General features: G+C 47.0%; 2 protein-coding genes across 11 annotated transcripts in view; one reads left to right on the top strand and one right to left on the bottom strand.

Moving 5' to 3' along the window:
• RNFT2 (ring finger protein, transmembrane 2) overlaps nucleotides 1-21,981 on the top strand; it is a 75,793-nt gene that overhangs the window by 44,040 nt on the left and 9,772 nt on the right. The gene's annotated exons all lie outside the window — the stretch shown is intronic.
• HRK (harakiri, BCL2 interacting protein) lies at nucleotides 1,600-20,740 on the bottom strand. 10 transcript variants are annotated; one of them, XR_005589658.1, is made up of 4 exons: nucleotides 11,657-11,773; nucleotides 9,517-9,656; nucleotides 9,204-9,328; nucleotides 1,600-2,868 (listed from the first exon to the last, which is right to left on the bottom strand). XR_005589658.1 is itself a non-coding variant. In XM_039505541.1 (2 exons), exon 1 carries the CDS (start codon nucleotides 20,738-20,740, stop codon nucleotides 20,477-20,479), a length of 264 nt encoding a protein of 87 aa, XP_039361475.1. In that variant the 3' UTR covers nucleotides 1,600-2,868; nucleotides 20,430-20,476. The 10 variants fall into 10 exon arrangements, 1 of the variants encoding a protein (XP_039361475.1); XR_005589655.1 differs by lacking the exon at nucleotides 9,517-9,656 and having other exon boundaries at nucleotides 11,657-11,794; XR_005589657.1 differs by lacking the exon at nucleotides 9,517-9,656 and having other exon boundaries at nucleotides 11,673-11,787.

Below are 21,981 nucleotides of genomic sequence, written 5' to 3'. Positions count from 1 at the left end.
TAGCTTTCCTGGGCATAACATGTCCTTTTGTATTCTTGGGAACAGCTGAAGAGGTCTCTGTCCCTCTTCTCCCCACCACCTATCCCCATCCTCGGCCGGGTCCTCCTCCAGAGAATCCTTCCTGGATTTTACATTGAGCCCTGTCTGTACTAAGGGACTTCACAGGTTTGGTCAGTGCTGTGTGCCTCATTGTTGAGTCTCGGCACCTTGATTGAAGCAGCTCCCACTGACCAGGGACACAACACTGAGAGCAGAACCTGTCCCTCATACCCTTAAACTGTCTCACCGTGTCACAGGATTGTGGCTTATCCATCACTGGGTTATGAAATCCCTAGATGGGGAGAAAGCCACAAAAGGTCTTGGAGCTGCAGACCGAGGTAGCCCATGGATCATAATATAGTTAGCAAATGATAATGCGAACTACACACGCTTAAAGGGAAGGGGACCAATACCTCCCTCAACTGGGAAGTCATTGACTGTTTAGAGGCAGGAAGCGGATAATTTAGAAAGGGGAGGACATTCCATGGGAGGGGAGGTCCCCGCCTGTCCTGTACAAATAAACATAAACCAGATCATTTGCCACATGAGGTGGCCTTGTCTCCTAGCCATCTCCGTACAGGATTCCTGTCTGTATAGGATATCATGCTAAAATATCTAATTTAATTTCCTTTGTGATTTATTTTCTTAAATGTATATGGTTTTCTTAAAGAGGCAGCCTGATCCAGCGGAGTGCTGAGCACCCACAACACTTGCTGAAATCAGCAGGCCTAAGGCTGCTCCCATTGAAGTCAACAGCAAAACTTCCATTTACTTCAGTAGGAGTGAGATAGGGCCCAAGGGGAGCTAACAGTGTTCAGCACCAGGCCCCAAATGTGGTATGGAAGAGACTGAGGTCCATTCGTAGCCATGTCCCGTCCAAATCTCCTCAACAGAGGAGCTGTGTCATTCTTCACTCACTGTATGTCATAATTTGAGCTGTGAAAAAATTATTCTTTACACCCTTTTCCCTGTTCATCAATTGTTCAAGAACCAGTAATTCCCACACACATGTGCCGGTGTGCCTGAAAATTGATGAATGTTTCAGCCTAGAGACTGTATCAAAACTCTTCTCTGCAAGTATCCAAAATTCAAGCAGTTCTGATTGGATGTAAAGATCACATGGTACATTTCTGTTCTATGGTGGGATGAAAGTACAGGAAGATATTCAAAGCCTCGAAGAGCAGGTCTGTGCCCAATTCCCATTGGAAGTCAATGGAAGTTGTGCATCTGACATCCCTTTGTGCCATTTGTAATCTCCACCATAATTAGTAAAAATCAATCTTTGGGTGCAAACACCCCAGTGACTTTCTGTGAGCATTCTGCAATATTTGTTTAATGTCCTGTTCTGGTGAGCATTTGTTTGTTTGTAAATGTGAACGCATTTCCATGCAAATATTTTTTGCCAGGTCTAGTCTTGTTCCTGGTGCCATGTGTGCCTATTCACAACAGTAATGCACAATGTTATCTCACATGAGTTTACATTCAGTGATGTTTTGTGTGTTTGATTCTTCTTTGTGCTGATCATCCAGCATAACATCTCTGAAATAACAGAATGCACTTGTTTAATATGGATGTATCGGACCCAGTCTTTTAAAAATATTTAGTGAGAACAATGACCAGTCGGATCAGACTTGGTTGCTAAACTTCCAGCCCAGAGCCATTTTTATCACTGTTTTTATGAGACTTCTGAAATTAATGGTTTACAAAGGAACATCAGCTGATGCTGTACTAGTAGGAATGGCTGTTATTGCCCCGTGGCCTTAGAAACTGCTCTGAGGATTTTGTAGCTCTTTAAACCCCTATGGTTTCAGAGAGTAGCAAGGACTTAGGCATGCATCCCTACCAGCTCCCCACCACAAAGCTCTAACATAGCTGATTATTGGGCCAAATCCTTCCACCTTTTTTGAATATCTAGGGCTGAAAACAATCTCCTGTTCTGCACAACTGCTATCATATCACGTGGTACATTCCAGCAAAGCAAGAGATGAGCTGCCCCAAAGTTGAGTTGTTTTATAAAGTTCAGGGTTAGATTGGCTGGTGTGTTTTGTTTGCTTGCTTGCTAATTTATTTACAGGTAGAACGAAAGGAAAATAGCACCTTCTCAACCTAGTTTTTGTGTATAAATATTAATAACCAAAATATATTTCTCCCAGGCTCATGTTTCAGAACATCATCCTGGTAAAACTGTAGCACCACAAAGAGACAGTTTAGCCCTAGACAAACATTAAATGTAGCACCAGAGAAAGTACAGTGGTAAGAAAAGCATATCTCGCCTGATGTCATAGAGCTTAATATATATACACACACAAACTGTCTCTTGTCAAAACTGCTGAACACCCCTTTCCCACACCTCCCAAGACAAACCGATGCCTATTTGCAGCAAATGCACTATCCGCAGGTATTATTTAGCCCTGGGTTTGCAAGTGATTGTTCACACTTCTACACTTAAAGGGGCAGATGTGTGCCATACCATAGACAATGCCTGGTGAGGAAAGTGTTAGCACTACAGCAAGGACATCACTAATCTTTTGACTCAAACTGCAGGAGCACAAGTGCTCAGACCACAGTTATCTAAAAGGAATGTTGCTTACGCTCTCAACAAGGCATGCATGTATTAACGTATGCTCTCTATATAAGCATGTATGTGTCTCTGTTTTGCTGCTGGGCACTTGAACAGCTCCTTCAGTACAAATCTTCTTTCACGTTGCTCCAGCCTCTTTCATCCTCCTCCTCTTCTTTCTCCATTCATCACAGCTGCTGCTCAGACTCTGTACTCCCTGCAGGAAAAGGGGAAATGATTTTCTCCAAGGGTGCAGGGTTTTCTCCAGCCTGAGAAAGCAAAATAATTTGTTTTTAATTATATGGATGCAATGGTTACAATAAAAGTATCTTCTAAATGTATGCAAGAATTACTGACTGGGAGGTGTATGTAATTTATGGGGAAGAGAGCTTTGTGGTTAAATCACAGGAGAACAAGAGATCTGGCTTTTATTCACAGTGCTACCACAAATCCTGTGTGGCTTTAATTTTGGGTGTCCCAGTCTTCTTGGGTATCCAGCTTCAGATGAGTTAAATGTTAACTTTTAGAGAAACAACTAACTGTTACAGGAAGGCACCATGGTCTATTGATAATTGCAGGGAACTGGAAGCACTCGTGGGCTCTAGTCCTGTTCTGCCACTGATTTGACTTGCAGCCTTGGGCAAATCACTTAATGCCTCCGTGTTTCACGTTCATCTGTAACACCAGGGCAGTAATAACTTACCTGCCTCAAAGATATCTTAATATTTGTAAAGTGCTTCGGGTTAGGGTTTCATCCTCAGATGAAAGGTGCCGTATCAGTGCAAATGACTGGTAGTGTTGTCCCAGGGCACATGTGCTCATTGATACAGGCATTTGCAGGTGTAAATCCCAGTTCTCAAGAGCAGATTATGGAAAAACTCTTAAAATAAAGAGTTTCTATGTCATATTTGCATCTCCAGTCTTTCAGTTGGCCCCTGAGAGGGAGTGAAATTCACCCCTGAGCAGAGAGCCAGCACAAGGTCTACACACTTTTTAAGTCACATTAATACCCATTATGGAGCTTTTAAGGGACTTCAGAGGTTCATAGCTCTCAGATCCCAGAGGGATGGGTGACCTCATAAAAACCTCAATAGAGAAATCTGTGCTGGCCCTCTGTATCAGATGAGTTTCACACAGAGTGAGCAGTAAAATATCCAACTGTGTCAACTATGAGAGAATGATTAGGGTTGACAGCTGGTTATGGGGCAGATTCTGGTCTACATTACACTAATGTAAATCCAGAGTAACTCCATTGGCTTCAGTACCGTTAGAGAGAGAGAGAGTGTGTGTGAGTGAGAGAGAGAGAGAGAGAGAGAGAGAGCAAAATCTGACCCTAGATCTTTTCCATTAAGGAAACTGGTCAAATTCTCATGCTGCAAATGACTGCTGAGTAACTCCTGAACGCATGCTCTGTTTCACCAACTAGTGATTGTTCTGTTTCTGTGTAAACACACCAATTTCCACAGAGTCTCAGAGGTCCCAATCTACATGGAACTTCAGCAATTACTCCCCTCTCTACCCCTCCCCATCCATAGCTCCCGCTGTCAGACTGAAGTGTCTAGCTCAGGGGTCAGCAACCTTTCGGAAGTGCTGTGCCGAGTTTTCATTTATTCACTCTAATTTAAGGTTCCGTGTGCCAGTAATACATTTTAACGTTTTTAGAAGGTCTCTTTCTATAAGTCTATAATATATAACTAAACTATTGTTGTATGTAAAGTAAATAAGGTTTTTAAAATGTTTAAGAAGCTTCATTTAAAATTAAATTAAAATGCAGAGCCCCCTGGACTGGGGGTCAGGACCTGGGCAGTGTGACTGTCACTGAAAATCAGCTCACGTGCCGCCTTCGGCACCCATGCCATAGGTTGCCTACCCCTGGTCTAAAGCAACTGTGAACAAAGCTAGAAGGACTAAGTCCAAATTGAATCAACTAGGACTGAAACACCTGTCAAATGGTTAGGCCACCCACAGAAAGCAATGCAAGTTGCCTGACCTATGATACCTGCGTGTTCATGCACACACACAGACATGTCTGAACCTTCACCTTTTTTGCAGATCTGCTTATGCTGTAGCAACTTTTTTCTGGTGGGGAAAAGGGGGACAGGTGTTTAGTGCTCAAGAGAATGGGAGCATGATAATACTGGCTTAGGGTATGTCTACACTGCAGTTACACACCCAAGGCTGGCCCGGGCCAGCTGATTCAGGCTAAAGGGCTCTTGCTAAGGGCTTGTTTAACTGCAGTGTAGACTTTGGGCTCAGATTCAGCCCAAACTCTGGGCCCCTCCCACCTCACTGGGTCCTAGAGCCTGGCCTCCAGCCTGAGCCTGCACATCTACACCACAATTAAACAGCTCCTTAGCCTGAGCCCCATGAGTCCGAGTCAGCTAGCATGGTTTTTAATTGCCATGTAGACATACCATCAGAGTCAAAACATGCCAGAGCACAGATGTGAACACACTGCTCGCTTCAGTGCTTTTGACCTTGTGAGTGACACAACCGTTACTCCAGCCTTGGGCTCCTACACATGCTGCCAATGCACCTCAGCCCTGGTTTGTAGAACTCCTGTACATTTGATTTCTAGGCTTCTGCTGAGCAAAGCCTAGCCCTGGTGCAGTGGCTTTTCGCGTGTGTGCGAACAATCACCATGGATTAGCCTGAGACCACCTTGGCCGCTTGCACCGTGATCTAAAACACATTCGAACCCAAGTCTTCAGAAGTCAAAGGGTGCACTTCATAGGGGTGAGAGGAAAAATCTCAGAGGGGATGAGATTCAGAGAAGTCTATGTGGAATTCAATAAACTGAAGTGGGATCTTTGCCTGAGTAAAAGCCAAATAAGGGTGTTAGGATTTTACTGAAGTTTTACAAAAGGACTTTACTTGTGTGACTGTAGCACCTAGAGACCACAGCCAAGGATCATGGCCCCACTAAGCTAGATGCTGTACAAACGCATTGCATGAGACAGCCCATCTCCTGAAGATGTTGTTAGGGTGACCAGATGTCCCAATTTTATAGGGACAGTCCTGATTTTGGGGTCTTTTTCTTATATAGGCTCCTATTAGCTCCCACCCTCTGTCCCGATTTTTCACATTTGCTGTCTGGTCATCCTATGTTACATTCTATAAACATTTTTTCTCTCTTTCCCCTAAACCAGCAGAAAACATTCACAAGGTTTTAAAAGTTTCACAAAGTTTATTAAGCTCCAAGGGAGGAGTTTACCCCTGTGCAGACAAAGAACCAGCATGATGTTTGTTTACCACATAAGCCCTGTTTTGAGGGCTTAAGTGCAACTAAATTTTGCATAGGCTTCTTGCTGGCTCTCTGCATAGGGGTGAATTTCACCCAAAGAGTTAAGGAGAGCCCCAGAATCCTGGCCTAAATCCCATCTCTCAATAAAACAACTTTGAATATCGAAGGCTCTGTTAAAGCCATTACTGGGTGCATATTGGCTGCATTGCCAGTATCTGACTCATTAATGGAATATGCTTTGAGCCAAATTCTGATCTCATTTACAGCACTGTAAATACAAGGCAACTCAAATTGACTTCAGTTGAGTTACTCCAATTTTGCCACAATAGCACTTAGCAGATTGGAATTTAGACCTTTGAGTATGAAAGGGGCTGTATAAAGCCAAACTCCACCCCATATGTAATACTGGGGTAGTTACCAGGAGGGAATGCCAGCATGTCCTCTCTGTAGAGCTGGTCAAAAAATGTTCATAGCCATTTTTTTTAAATGAAAAATGGATTTTTTTGTCAAAAATTGAAATTTTCCTGAGACAATTTCCATTTTTGTCAAATGTTTTCAGGTTTTTATTGGAAAATCAAAATTTTCTTGGGTTTCCAAAAACTGAAATATCTTTAGTTTTCAACAAAACCCCTCAAAATGGTATGAAAAAAATATGGAAATTAAAAATTGTCATTTCCTTTGATATTTTTCATGGAAACTAAAATGCATTTTGACTTGTACCTCCCTGTCTAGCCACTTACGGATGCTCACGTTCTGTTCAGAACCTAGAATCATAGAAATGTAGGGACAGAAGTGACCTCAAGAAGCCATCAAGTCCAGCCCCCTGCAGTGAGGCAGGACCGAGTAAACCTAGACCATCCCTGACAGGTGTTTTTCCAACCTATTCTTAAAACCCTCCAATGACAGAGATTCCACAACCTCCCTTGGAAGCCTGTTCCAGAGTTTAACTACCCTTTTAGTTAGAAAGTGTTTCCTAATGTCTAACTTAAATCTCCCTTGCTGCAGATTAAGCCCATTACTTCTCCATGTCCACTGTAGATAGGACAACAATTGATCACTGTCCTCTTTATAACAGCCCTTAACTTAGTTGAAGAATGTTATCAGATCCTGCCTCAGCCTTCTTTTCTGCAGACTAAACATGCCCCGTTTTTTTAACCTTTCCTCATAGGTCAGCTTTTCTAAATCTTTTCTCATTTTTGTTGCTCTCCTCTGCACACTCTAGTTTGTCCAATCTTTTCTAAACTGTAGTGCCCAGAACTGGACACAATACTCCAGCTGAGCCAGGGGCGGCTCTAGTAATTTCGCCGCCCCAAGCAGGGCGGCACGCTGCGGGGGGCGCTCTGGCGGTCGCCGGTCCCGCGGCTCCAGTGGACCTCCTGCAGACGTGTCTGCGGAGGGTCTGCTGGTCCCGCGGCTCCGGTAGACCTCCCGCAGGCATGCCTGCGGATGCTCCACCGGAGCCGCAGGACCAGCGCACCCTCCGCAGTCATGTCTGCGGGAGGTCCGCTGGTCCCGCGGCTCCGGTGGACCTCCCGCAGGCATGACTGCGGAAGGTCCGCCGGAGCCACCTGCCGCCCTGCCGGCAAAATGCCGCCCCAAGCGCGCGCTTGGCGCGCTGGGGTCTGGAGCCGGCCCTGAGCTGAGGCCACATCAGTGCTAAGTGGAGTGGAACAATTTGCAATTTACCTTCCATGTCTTACATACAATGGTCCTATTAATTATTAGCCTTTTCCCCTAGCTGTATCACATTATTGACATTCAATTTGTGATCCACTCTAACCCCCAAAGCCTTTTCAGTAGTAGCCAATTATTCCACATTTTGTAGTTATGCATTTGATTTTTCCTTCCTAGTGAAGTAATTTGCACTTGTCTTTATTGAATTTTATCTTGTTGAGTTCAGACCAATTCTCCAATTTGTCAAGGTCCTTTGGAATTATAATCCTGTGCTCCAAAGTGCTTGCAACACCTCCCAGTTTGATGTCATCCTTTAACTTTATAAGTATACTCTCCACTCCATTATCCAAGTCATTAATGAAAATATTGTACTGGACCAGGACTGACCCCTTCAGGACCCCACTAGATACGCCCTCCCAGTTTGACAATGAATCATTGATAACTACTCTTTCAGCCAGCTGTGCACCAACCTTATAGTAATTTCATCTAGACTGCATGTCCGTAGTTTGCTTATGAGACTGTCATGTGGGACTGTGTCAAAAGCCTTACTAAAGTCAAGATATATCACATCTACCACTTTCCCCACATATGCAAGGCCAGTAACCCTGTCGAAGAAGGAAATTAGGTTGGTTTGGCATGATTTGTTCTTGACAAATCCATGCTGGCTATTCCTTATAACCCGATTATCCTTTAGATGCTTACAAACTGATTGTTTAATAAGTTGTTCCAGTGTCTTTCCAGATATCAAGTAAAGCAGACTGGCTTATAATTCCCTGGGTCCTCTGTGTTCCCCTTTTTAAAGCTAGGTACTATGTTTGGCCTTTTCCAGTCCTCTGGGACCTCAGATGTCCTCCATGAGTTCTTGAAGATAATTGCTAACGGTTCTGAGATTGCCTCAGCTAGTTCCTTAAGTACACTAGGATGAATTTCATCAGGCCCTGCCAACTTGAATACATCTAATTTATCTAAACATTCTTTGACTTGTTCTTTCCCATTCTAGCTTATATTCCTTCCTCCTTGTTGTTAATATTGTGTTGAGTATTTGGAAACCATTAACCTTTTTAATGAGGGCTGAAACAAAATAGACATTAAACACCTCAGCCTTCTTGATATCATCAGTTATTAGCTCTCCTTCCCCACTCAGTAGACGACCTTTACTTTCCTTCATCTTTCTCTTGCTCCTAATGTATTTGACGAACCTCTTCTCATTGCCTTTTATGTCCCTTGGTAGGTGTAACTCATTTTGTGCCTTAGCCTTTCTGATTTTGTCCCTGCTTGTGCTATTCTTTTGTACTCCTTAGCAATTCATCCATGTTTCCACTTTTTTGTAGGATTCCTTTTTGATTTTCAGATCATTGAATTGGCCCCCTTTAATTTCACATGATAAACAAGAGAGCCAAAGACACAATGAAAAGCATTTAAACTGAGATTTTCAAAGCTAGTGAGATTTTCAAAGGTAGTGGACTGGACAGTTAATTCCTATTGATTTTAATAGGATTTGGGCATCCAAACCCCTAGTCGGCTTTGAAAATCTCACTCATAAATCCTTCAGTCCTATCCACAGCATTACTCCACTCTGAGCATTGCTTGGCTAGATGGCCTTTCCACCAGATAGGAAAATTACTCTGCTGAAGAAGCTAGCCTCATAGTAAAGGGATTCAATTGCTCAGGGAGGACGTCACTCACCCTTATTCAGCACTTCTTTGGCTTGTCTTTATTCAGAGATATGGAATCAAGCCAGAGCTGGGTACTCAGTTCTAGTACTGATGAAGTCACGGAAGAAGCTGGCTCTTTACTTATCTTGTAAAGCACTGCATAAATGGAGTACAATTCACTGCTAACACGGAATTACACCTGCTTACACCAATGATTAATTTTGCATATAGTCAGTCCTTAATACATAAAATCATAATTATAAATAATTCATGTCAAGGGAAAATATTGGGGCAGTTGGATTGTCTGGGGAAAGGACATTGACAGGCAGAATGATGCAGAATACCTGGGATTCCAGCCTGATGCAGCAGTGAGCTAGTGCGAAACCAAAGGCCTTACTGAGCCCTGGCATAAGTGAGTGAGACTTCCATTGAGTTCCAGGGGAGATGCATCCACTTGCATCAGGGCTTTTTGAATTTGCTTGTGCTGGAGGTGAAAGGGATAGTTGGGAAAGGAAGATCAAGGAGTAGGTTTGAGGGTGATGGCAACAGGAAAGAAGTGTTGATCCACTGGAGAGAGGCTCAGAGGAACAGCCAATTTGAGAGGTTTGGAGTTGGCAAGATCAAGGAGGCCAGAGGCCAAAGAGGAAAGTTGTTGGGGTGACTCTGAAGTTCCAGAAGATATGGGTCCTGTTTAGCCTTAATCCACCCCTAGAAAGAGGCACTTCTTGGCTGCTGTTTCTCTTTAACAATAATATGCTTCTTCGCTACTGGCTTATTAGGAGTTTAGTGATGAGGATTTTCTCTTGTGCAGGTTTAGCAGCGGGGGGCTTTGGGGTTTATGAATGGGGAGCATAAGATAGAGGATTTCTCCATCCTTATTTTTCAGGAAAATAAGCAGCAAAGGTTTTTTCCTAGTGTCAGACTCAGGAAAGCACACAGAATACACGGGATGTAACAGGTTGAATATTCGGTTTGTTGTTCATGATACAAAACTGTAGCCTACTGCTGCGTCAGCCAGCTTCATCCCATAACTGCAGTTCCGCCTCTGGTCCTTACTCTTTTTTGGACTTCTGCACAGCTCAGTGTGAGATCTCCAAAAATCCTATCAACTCCATTTTAATACAGCTAATTAACTACACTGAGACGTTTGACAGAGCAGCTCTGCGTGAACCTAGCAGCAGACAGTGGGGGAAATTATTGGCAACACAATGAGCACAGAACCAGGCTGGTGTTGCTGGCAGGAAGAGAGAGGGTTTAATTTAATACACTGCCACTTCTAGACTAATAGAGCAAAATACAAATGACACTGCATGCCAAATTGGCACATGCTAACTACACTTCATGCCGTGGCTGGGTGTTGAAAGGTGATGTCAGATTATATATTACAAAGCTGCCACTTTCAGAGCACTTTTCATCCAAAGATCCCAAAGTGTACAACAGACATTACAAACTGGTTCTACCCCTTGGGCCCAGCCCTGCTTCCATTGAGGCTACATGGTCCGAGATTTTTAGAAGTATTTAGATATTGCTCCGCTCAGTGCTGCAAGGCCTAAGCAATTTAGATGGCTAAGTGCCATTTTCAGAAGTGACTTAGGCCTGGTCTACACTGGGGGGGAGGGATCAATCTAAGTTACTCAACTTCAGCTGCATGAATAACATAGCTGAAGTCGACGTACTTGGACCTACTCACTGTGGTGTCTTCACTGCAATGAGTCAACTGCTGCCGCTCCCCCGTCGACTCTGCTTGCACCTCTCACGGCGCTGGAGTACAGGAGTCAATGGGAGAACACTCAGGGGTCAATTTATCGTGTCTAGACTAGACGTGATAAATTGATCCCCACTGGATCGATCGCTGCCCGCCGATCCGGGGGGTAGTGTAGACATACCCTTAGGCACTTAGCATCCCAAGTCCCATTGAGACTTAGGGCCCTAAATGCCTATGCCATTTTTGAACATGGGACATAGATACCTAAATCCCATAAGCCTTGCAATGCTGAGTGAGCCAATGCCCAAATACCCTTTAAAACCTGATTCCTGGGAGACGTGGGAGCAGGCCCCCAACACAGAGAGATCATTTCCTAGTCTAAACTGCTGTATAAAGTTGCTGTGCATTATTAAACAGCTATCTTGTTCCACTATAGGGATAGCTGCCGATCATAGGATATAGATAGATACACGTCCATATACTTACTAGTGGAGAGAGAGAGAGAGAGAGAGAGAGAGAGATGGTGAAGAATACTATGCCCATTTGAAACTCCAGGGGTAATTTAGAGAGGCAATAAGCAATTAGCCAAGCTGGAATTTGCCCTTGTTCTGACTACTGTTCCACTTCTCTAACCACTAGACCATAAGGCTAATACTGACTCAGCCAGGGATTGGGCTGAGCAGTATTAAGTGGTACAAGCTAACTCCCCTATTCTTATCAACTGTGCCATGAAATCCCTAATGGACATGAGTTGTCAGGACCTGAGGTTTACATCTTACTGTATAAGGAGTTTACCACTGAAGAGTTTCTCTGTAGATGTACAGGGGGTGGGGCCGATACATATTTTGTTCAAAAACAAACACTCTACAGAGCTTGCAAATTACTGCTCGTCACAGATCTCTTCCATTCTAAGTTCTAGAACCATGCTCATCACTGCAACATCATAGAAGCACAGAAATATAGGCCTGGAAGGGACTTTGATAGATCATCTAGTCCAGTCCCCTGCACTAAAGCAGGATGAAGTATTATCTAGGCTGTCCTGGACAGGTGTTTGTCCAACCTGCTCTTATAAACCTCCAATAACAGAGATTCCACAACATTCGTAGGTAATTTGTTTCAGTGCTTAAATACCCTTATAGTTAGGGCATTAATGTCTAACTTAAATCTCCATTGCTGCAATTTAAGCCCACTACTTCTTGTCCTGTCCTGAGCGGTTAAGGAGAACCCCCCTCTTTATAACAACGTTTTACATACTCGAAAACTGTTATGTCCCCCCAAGTCTTCTCTTCTCTAGATTAAACAAACCCATTTTTTTCAATCTTTCCTCACAGGTCATGTTTTCTAGACTTCTCATCATTTTTGTTGCTCTCCTCTGGATTTTCTCCTGTTTTTGTCCACATCTTTCCCGAAGTCTGGAGCCCAGAACTGGACATAATACTCCAGTTGAGGCCTTATCAGTGCTGAGTAGAGTGGAAGAATTACTTCTTGTATCTTGCTGACAACATTCCTGCTAATATGTTGAAGAATTATGTTTGGGTTTTTTGCAACAATATTACATTGTTTACTCATATTTAGTTTGTGATATGCTATAACCCCCGGATGCATTTCCGCAGTACCCTTCCTAGGCATTCTTTTCCCATATTGTATTTGTGTAATTGATTATTCCTTTCTACATGGAATACTTTGCATTTGTCCTTATTGAATTTCATCCTATTTATTTCAAACCATTTCTCCAGTTTGTCAACATCATTTTGAATTCTAATCCTGTCCTCCAAAGCACTTGCAACCCCTCCCAGCTTGGTGTTCTCCGCAAACTTTATAAGTGTGCTCTCTGTGCCATTATCCAAACCATTTATGAATATATTGAATAGAATCGGACCCAGGACAGATCTCTGCAAGACCCCACTCGATATGCTCTTCCATCTTGACTGTGAAACACTGATAACTACTCTCTGAGTACACTTTTCCAACCAGCTGTGCACCCACCTTGTAGTACGCTTGTCTCTAGTCTATATTTCCCTAGTTTGTTCATGAGCAGGGTCATGTGAGGCAGTATCCATGTGGCTTTGAGATATATTTTTTCAGATATTGCATACAGCATAAATTAGTGTGAGCAAAATCCTTTTCAACCAAAACTGAGAGAGAGAAAGAAAGTAAGCAAGCCATGGAAGGTATGACAATAAAAGATGGTATACCAAAAAAAAAAGGTATAAATTAAACCCTGAAAGTGAGCTGCTGGTGGTATATTTAATTATCCCTGTGTGTGGATGTATTTGTGTCCACAGCTCATCACGTGACTTGGAAGCTTACCAGGGGAGTTGGATGGCTCCTCTGTACATGTGGCAGCCAGGAGATTGTATTATTAGCCAGGATGGCCCCCCACATCTGGACTCTCAACATCATCCCTGTTGTTATTTCAAAGCACAAAGAAAAGTCTTTTTTCTAAGACCAGGATTAGTATTTTTGTCCTTGAAGCCAGGGGAGTCATGGATTCAACTGCACCCACTGAAATCATGAAACCACGGGTGGAAAAATACCCCATTGGAGGATGGAGGGAGGGAACCGTGTTCGCCCCTTTGCATGAGAACCTCACGTGGCTCCATAGCTCAGGCTCTGTGTCACGGTGACGCTGCTCCCAGCCATATCACTGTGCAATGATGTCAGAATTGTGTGCTGCTATGGAGGCCCAAAGGGCAAAATCTGCCAGAAGGTGCACTGGGGGGCGGAGAGTGGAAGGGGCGATACCCCTGTGTGTCCCAGTCTCCAGGCAGCAGGGATGCAGGGGCAGTAGAGTTATAAACTGAGGTTCCCCACTCTTCATTTGGGCAGTATGAAGTTTAGGTTAGGTTACTTTCTTTACCCATCTCTTTTTTTAACACTACACCACTGTCAGGGCACTGGGCTTATGGCCGGGCCTCTCTCCACTCTGAGTAGCTGGGTCTAGATGTTGAGTGGAACAGCCTCCCCCACTGCATCCTGGCTGGGGTCTGTCTCGCCACGGTGAATAATCAGGACTGGCCCCAGAGCAGCTGCGCGGAGCACACTGGAACACATATTCCCACCCTCGGGTGCTCTCACTGTGTCATGCTTTCTTTGTATTTATTGTTCTGTTTTGTGTCCTGCTGTGATTACACTAGAGTTTAGTATGGTGCAGGAGGCTATATCCACCACTGCTTTCAGCATACGAGCACCTCGAGTGAGCACAGAACTCCTGTCCTTGTGAGCCTTAAGGAAGTGGAGAGTATAGAGAGGGAATGTGCACAATGAAGATGGAGCACTTTACAAACAGTTAAGCTTCACAACACCCCATGCGGTAGGTAAGTATCATTAGACCTATTTTATAGATGGGGCAATTGAGGCCAGGGTCACACAGTAAATCAATGGCAGAGCCTAGTGGGAACAGAACTCAGGTTGCCCAACTAAGCTATGCAAACATTTGCAATTAACTTCAAACTCAGTTGAACTGAGCCTTGGATCTGAGGTTTGGTGGGATTTGTGCACCTCAGCCTGGTGAGCTTGGACTGAGCTTTGTTCACACAGCTAAGAGGCTGGTAAATAGTGTCTATGTCCCAGCCAGCGTCACCAGCTCCATCCCTTCCTATAGTTGCATGCTCTACACACTAGCAATTCCCAGCATTTCCACACCCTAAGAAAAGAAGTGAGTTCCTACATCTTGTTGAAAAGGCGGGGAGGGGAGTGGGGGAATGAGAGGCCAACATACAGGAGCCAGTTGTAATGTTCCCCTTGGAGGTTTGAGTTTGTTGCGCTCAAACCTACAAGTGAATCTCAGGGAAATTCATTTCCAAAAACTGTGAACCAAACCACACAACTTGGTTCATGAACCTCTTCACAAACTGAACCCTGGAGGAGACAGTATCAGTAGTGGTTAGAGAAGGGGAATGGAAGTAAGGAGGAGAGCTGACTACAATCTCATCCAGCAAGCTTAGCTGCATCCACACACCATCCCAGCACCTCTCTGAGGGACACACTGCCATGGTGTAGAATTTAAAGTTTCAGTTAAAAAAAACATTTTGTAGTCCTGTTTGCCAAGAAAACTTTCTGAATGTGACCTGACTGAATCTGCAGACAGACAGAATAGCTGTATATCACTCACATAACCGATAATGATATGACACAAACACACACACACAGTGTAAACACACATCTGTCTATCTAAAACCCTACTTTAAAACACTCTAGATGATACAGAGGTCTCCCAAGTAATCACATTTTTATTTATTGTTTTTCAGACACCTAAAAATGTGCCAGGCACCTTGCAAACAAGTAAAGCTATGATTCCTGCCTCAAAAATCAGTCTTGATTTGACATGACACTGCAACCGAGGGTCACAAACAAACAAGGGGATTAGGAGAAAGGAGGGAAAGGACAATAATATTTTCTTCTTCTTTGGCCTTCCCTTCTGCTGTCCTGTGTTGTCATCTCATCCTGTTTTGTCACTAAGGCAAGGCATTGTTTACGGAAGCATTTAACCACATTCAAGTAACTTGAGGTCAGTGGAACTTAAGCACATGCATTTAAGTGCTTTCCTGAATATGGATAGAGTTAAATATTTGCTTAACTGTTGTCCTGAAACAAGGCCTTAACGTATGTCTACACTGCAAAGTTGTCGACAGCACCTTTGTCTCTCACGGGTACTTAAAAAAGCCCCCCCGCCCCCCTCTCCTGTGAAAAACAAAAATATTGCCAACATAAATGGCAGCGTGAACGTGGCTTTGTCGGCAGGAGAGCGAAGCTAACGCCGCTCATGGAGCAGGAAGTATTTTGTTGGCAAAAGTGCCGACAAAGTACAGCTTTGTCGCTAAAAGCTGCGTGGTTTAGATAAGCCCTTAGGTTTTAAACTCCGATGGGCAAGAAGTAAAATTTCCTTTATTGGAATTGTAAAACATCTATCGTCTCTATGGTGCTATATAAATAACAATTCTCATACTATGAGACTAGCGCCAGTCATCTCAATAGGAAGTTAACGCTGAAGAATAATTATGAGGATTTAAATGGCAAAGTTATTGATTGTTTCACTGCTGATAATTTTAGCAGAACCATCCAGAATTTAGGTAGTGCAAACTCACACAAAGCCCAAATCAGGGATTAAGAAACCAGTAGTTTAGCAGGGGGACTGGGAAGAACAGAAACTGGCTTCTTTTGTTTGATGTGGGGAAAAGATCACAACCAAAGAGCAATGTGGTATTAGTAATTTTTTTAAAATAATTAGTTGTGGTTTATTTAATTTAAAAAAATAACTTAGACACTGATGAACACAGGAGTTACAAAAATCAAGACCAGCCTGATGAAATTGTAGGGCTAGATTCACACAAGGACTCAGGCGTTGTGACACTGAGCATAGCAACCCCTAACTTTTAGGTGCCTAGAAAATCCCAGGAACCAGGCTAGGATTCACAAAGTCTGAGTGAGGCACCTAGGCTCCCTATGCAATGAATGGGGGGAGAGAGGTGCCTAAGACTGCGATCTACAAAAGCTGGCCTACTAGGCGGGGAGCCATGCAAACTAGCCAGTGGGAGATGTCAGCAGCCGGGGGCATCCTAAGGCCCGCTCCTCTCAATGAGATAGGTGCCCAAGTCTGGGCTGCAGGGAGGCACCTATCTCTGCTAGCAAGTCAGGAACTGGGAACCCTCTCCTGGGGTCCCGTGGATTAGAAGTCTAGGGTGTTTCTTGTGAGAATATGCGAGGTGGGTGCCTAACTCCACACCCAACAAACCAGCCAGAGGAGGAGGAAGCGGTGGTTGTGGTGGTGCCCACTTTATAACTTTCAGCCCAGCGGGTAGAGCCCTCACCTGGGATGTGGGACACCCTGGTTCAATTCCCCACTCTGCCAGAGGGAGAAAGGATTTGAACAGGGGTCTCCCAACTCTCCGAGAGAGCTCTAACCACAGGGCTAAAAGTTGTAAGGGGAGCACCACGACTCCAGCCTCCTCCTCCAGCCAGGTTGGGAATGAGACCCAATCTGGTAGCCAGCCGCTAAGCATGTGAGAGAGGTATCTGAACTCCTGTCTTCCCCCAGTTGGTGAATCACTGTAGGGCTTAGGCCGGAGATAAGCATTCGGATGCCTATAGGGAGGCAGCAGTGTGCTTGCTCAGAGGCAGAAACTGAGGTGCCTAGGGAACTTTTATGGCAAAAAAAATTAGGGGCTGAGTGAGTTTAGGCATCTACAGGGTGGGGCTGGAGCTTGTGAATCACAATGGAGCCTAAAACTGGGACTTAGGCTCCTGAACTCCCAATTTAGGTGCCCAAATCTGGGGTTTAGATGCCTAAGTACCTTTGTGAATCCCACTGGCAGTCGCTCAAGAAATAGATAAACTCAGGTGCTAGGACTGAGAGAGCTTTCTACAGAGCTGGCTTAGTCTACAGGGACAATCCATATATTCTGGAGGGGTGGGGGAGAGAATATGGTTATCACAGAACTCTTCAGTGTGACCAGCTGAGAAAGCAGCTTTCCACTGAATCAGTTTTAGGCCTTTTTCCCAGTGAACACGCAAAAATATTTCTCCTAAGAAAGCATCAGCCTGCCTGGCACTGGGTGGGCATAGGAAGGAGTGGAGGGAAGAAACCAGGCAGCAACTTCTAGGGATTTACAGCCTTGAAGCTGGTGGGGCTAGGATCTCTTGTGTACTCCGACTGGACAGGGCTCTGGAATCAGGAGACATCCTACACCCATAACCCCCAGATTCCCAGTGGTGGGGGTGAGAGAATAGAATCTTTCTAGAGACCGCCCAGTTCCACTCCAGCCCTGCACGGCCCGAGGAAGCAGAGAACCAGAACTTGCACACGTGCCATTCAGTTAAATCAGAGGGTCTCAAACTGTAGTCCACGGACCATCTCTATTCATGTGAGCACATGGGCGGCTGCACATGAGAGAATGAAGGGCCACCCATTGCTTGCGTGGCTCCACTAATTAGGTGCCTGGACCCTGGAGAAGATGCACATGTAAGGTGAGGTGGTGGCCTTGGGGGGATAGAGGGTAGGTGGGAGGGGGCAGTGGGGTGAGAAGAGGGGCTGGGGAGGAATTTGAGACATGCAGGGCTGCGGAGAGAAAGAGGCAACTTTCCCCAGCTCGGGGGCTGCTGCAGCAGGGGAGAGAGGGACAGACCCCCCTCCTTCTCAGCCCAGGGGCTGCCATGGTGGGGGAGAGAGGGATAGACACCCCCTCCTGCCCAGCCATCCACTAGAAAGGTAAGACTTCTAATATTAAAATATGAGTTGTGTGCTTTTATTTGTAGAACAAAAAATCCTTAATTATTATGAAGGTTTTTTAATATAACGCTTTTATCCAAAGCACTTTACAAGAGTTAGCTAAGGGTACAAACAACATTTGGAAAGATCATTAAGTGGTCCGCCGAGACCCTCAGCAATGTTCAAGTGGTCCGTGGAAAAAAAGTTTGAGAACCACTGAGTTAAATCATTCCATGAAAACAAATCCACATGGGCTATTGTGGCTTGGCAGGTAAAGTGATCCTGACGGTGGCCTGCTGGGACTAAACCCGCAGGTTTCAGCCCGCAGACCTACTCTCTGCTAGGGGCAGGCAGCAGCCCAGGTCCCAGCCTGGCTCCAGCTCTGGGCTTGGACAGCCTAGGAGTGAGATGAAGCAGGTGAAGTTTCCCCCCTTGCACAAGGGACACAGACAGCGAGGTACTAAGCTCCTGCAGGGCTCCCTGCCGTTTTATCGCGGGGACGAGACACCGTGAGCGGTGGGCGCAGGGAGCTGCCTCCAAGGAACCTGCTCATGCTCCCGTATCTTCAGGGGACTTCAGAGGAGACGGGGCCACCCGATAGCCTGGGGTGTGTGTGTTATGTGGCGGGCTTGGCCACAACCCTGGAGCTCCCTCGGTCCCTGATTCTGTTGGATGGATCTACACAGTCTCTTGGCTCTTAGCTAGGGCGACCAGATATCCCGATTTTATAGGGACAGTCCCGATTTTGGGGTCTTTTTCTTATATAGGCGCCTATTACCCCCCACCCCCCTCCCGATTTTTCACACTTGCTGTCTGGTCACCTACACTTAGCAGCAGCTCTGTGATACTCCTCACCCTCTTTGGGGGCTGTTGCAAAGACCGTGAAAAACCATGTGGCAAACACCTTGTTTGGCAGAGCAGGTTAAATGAGTGGCACTGTCCCGTGAGCCCACACCCACTTCCGAGGGAGCTCCCCTTTGGTTCCAGGCATCGGCACCTGCCCTGGAGCGTACAGCGAACATACAACAACTCACTCTGCATTGTACGGGAGAGGGAGTGGAAAGCTTCAAGCCGAGGGGTCACCTCCGCGTTATAAAAGGGAAGAGAAACTTTCAGACTAATAAACATAAACAGCAACAAACTGGAAGCGCCAGGGCGTCTCTAAAAGCGAGGGCACCACAGCCAGGTTCTGGTGGGAAGCTGGATCCCTAAAGAGACCTCGCCGGATCGCAGGTTGCCCCTGGGAACTTTCCCAGGCAAAAAGTTAAAGCCTTTGAAAGAGGAAAGCGTCAGTGGGGGGCCATGGCTGTACGAGGGGGGGGGGGAGATGGGGATTTGGCTGTCCCGGATCGGCGCGTGTTCCGGGGAGACGTGACAGACCCGTCTGGGGATTTGCTCACTACGAGGTTTGCTCTATTGCAAGACAACCTCCCGCCCGCTCCGCTATGCTACAAGGAGCCTGATCAATAACTGATGACACGCACCTGCCTATCTCCCCAGTGGGACAACACAGCCCAGGCTGGAGTGTGGCAGTGGAGCAGCTGGAGCCGTCCCCGCCTGCAGAGGCCTGGGTACCCAACTCCATGCCCACCGCCGCCTTCCCGCTCCAGTGTCTACCAGCTGCGATCAACAGCGCAGAACCTGCAGCGGACCAACTCGGCTGGATCCCGCTGCTGGCTGCGGATCAGGCGGACGGTGAGTTTGGCTGCCGTGCCAAGCGCTGACAGAGAGCCCCTTGCATCAGCTTCATCAAACGCTGCGCTCCGGATTGCGGCGCACCCGGGACTGCTTCCCAGCCCCCCCACCCAGACTGAGAGACGTGTGTGTGTGTGTGTGTGTGTGTGTGTGTGTGTGTGTGTGTGTGTGTGTGTGTGTGTGTGTGTAAAAGTTCCAACCAGATTCTGCCCCGAGGCACGGTGTGGTTTGGGGCCGAGCCTCTCGCCCTATCCGTGCCTCAGTCTCCTCCTCTGTACAATGGGGATAAGGACCCTGCCCCTCTGGTCTCCGCGGCTAGTGCGTTACTCGCTTGGCTCCCCTGCGCTGTTACCCGCCCTGGCACCAGCCCCCCTTTTATAAGTGCCCCCGGGCCAGGCGAAGGGCGCGGGTCTCTCCCGGACTAGACTCCCCCAGCCTGGGGCACCAGCCATTCTGCGCTGCGCTGCGGGGCAGACGGGGACGGTGCAGGAGGAGAAGCGGCCGGCAGCGGCTGCAGACTCCAGCCTTTGTCCCTGGAATCACCCCAAGGCTCCCTCCTGCCCCCATAGCTGTTACCGGCCCCGGTTATTCTGCAAAGCGCCCCCCAGCCCGGGGCCGGGTGGCTGATTTCGCGCGAGCTGGGTCCCTACCTGTGGCTCTTCCCGGTTGCTCTCAGCTCCTGCCCGAGCCCTTGTCCCTACCAGCTCCTCTTGCGGATCAGCCAGACCAGCGCGGCCACCTGCGAGGCGGCGCACAGCAGACACAGGTAGGTGGCCAGGCTTCTCCCGGCCGCAGCCCGCCTGCTGCTCGCCCTGCGCCACGCGGTCCGCTCCTGCAGCTCATCCCCGACCAGCTTCAGGCGGGCCGCCACCAGCTGCGCCCCGGAGAAGCGCGCCCCGCGCCGGGCTGAGCTGCAGGGGCAGGCGGCGGGGGGCCCGCCGTGCAGCGCGCAGGGGCACATGGCTGCGCTGCGCTGAGCTGCGCTGCGCTGCGCTGCGCCCGGCCTGTCCAGCCCAGACCCCGGGAGCGGCCGGCGTGGCGGGAACGTGCGCTGTGCTGTTGTTGTGCCGAGCGCGATTATTAATTAAAGTGTCACATGGTGAGGAGGGGGTTACATCATCCTTCCCCATCGGGGCTGCGGGCAGGAGACAGGAAAGGTAACTTTTAACTCTTGCCGCGCCGCGCAGCCGGCACAAACCCCACTGTCCTGCCTCCAACTTCGGCAGGAGGGACAAGCAAGGCTATGTGGTGCGCGGGGGTGTCTGATCTCCCCCCTGGGGGATATTTTATACCCCCGGCTTGGGGTGTTTTATACCCGCTGGTTTGGGGATATTTTATAACCTCCCCCGGGGATATTTTAAACTCCCTGCCTTGGGGATGGTTTATACCCATTTTCTGGAGGCTCGGGGATTTGAAAAGACCCTTCCCGTGACCTGATGTTTATTTCACATTTCCCTCCCCCCTCCAAGCTTTGACTTTGAGCTCAAATACTAGGTTCTCTGCCGCGGCTCCCCTAAAATGTCCCGTTGGGCTGCATTGTTTAGTTCCGGGCTCAGTCTTTATCCGTGCTGGGATGGGGAGGAGACGCACAAAGCCCAGGATTGTGCGGTGCGGATAAAGAGATGCGGAGGTCCTGCGTATGCCCGTGTGTGCCCGTTAGACTCAGAATCCAGATGGAAACCAAGACCCGGGTGGAATACTGTGAGCGGGGGGAACAGACTCCTGCTTTAAACAGCAAGCAGGTGAGTTTACACGAAGGAGAAAACGAAGCGTTTCCTTTGTTCTGCTTCTCTTTTGAGAATCAGCTAGAGCGAAAAGCAAAGAAACAAAAACTCTAAATAGTTTCCCCAGAAATTACTGCTCGGGGGCGAGAGGGGATCTTAAGGGCATCCGAGCTCTACTTAAAAAAGAGACATGAGATGTGAAAATCAGCCACAAATGTTATTGTCCTTGATTATGAAGCTTTGGGGGGGGGGTCTCTCGGGACAGGAGCTGGGGATCCGGGAGGTGTTTAAAGAAGAGAGAAACCTGACCCTGTAGCAGACCAGGTAAACCCTCTCGCACCAAGTCCCACTGGCTTGTGACACTGTGAACAAGTCACTTCTTCAACACAGCGCGGTGAGCGATGGGGCTGGGCTCGATCCATAGAGAGCCACGGGAAATCCTCCGCTGACCTGGGAGCAGGATCGGGCCCATCCAGGA

This window comes from Mauremys reevesii, linkage group 18 (assembly GCF_016161935.1).
Source record: "Mauremys reevesii isolate NIE-2019 linkage group 18, ASM1616193v1, whole genome shotgun sequence".
Lineage (NCBI taxonomy): Eukaryota > Metazoa > Chordata > Testudines > Geoemydidae > Mauremys > Mauremys reevesii.
The sequence above is the reverse complement of the archived record's forward strand: the minus strand, read 5'-3'. Positions and strand labels throughout refer to the sequence as shown.

Excerpts from the sequence above, each read along its gene's own strand:
- HRK (XM_039505541.1), bottom strand. The coding sequence starts at position 20,740 with ATGTGCCCCTGCGCGCTGCACGGCGGGCCCCCCGCCGCCTGCCCCTGC.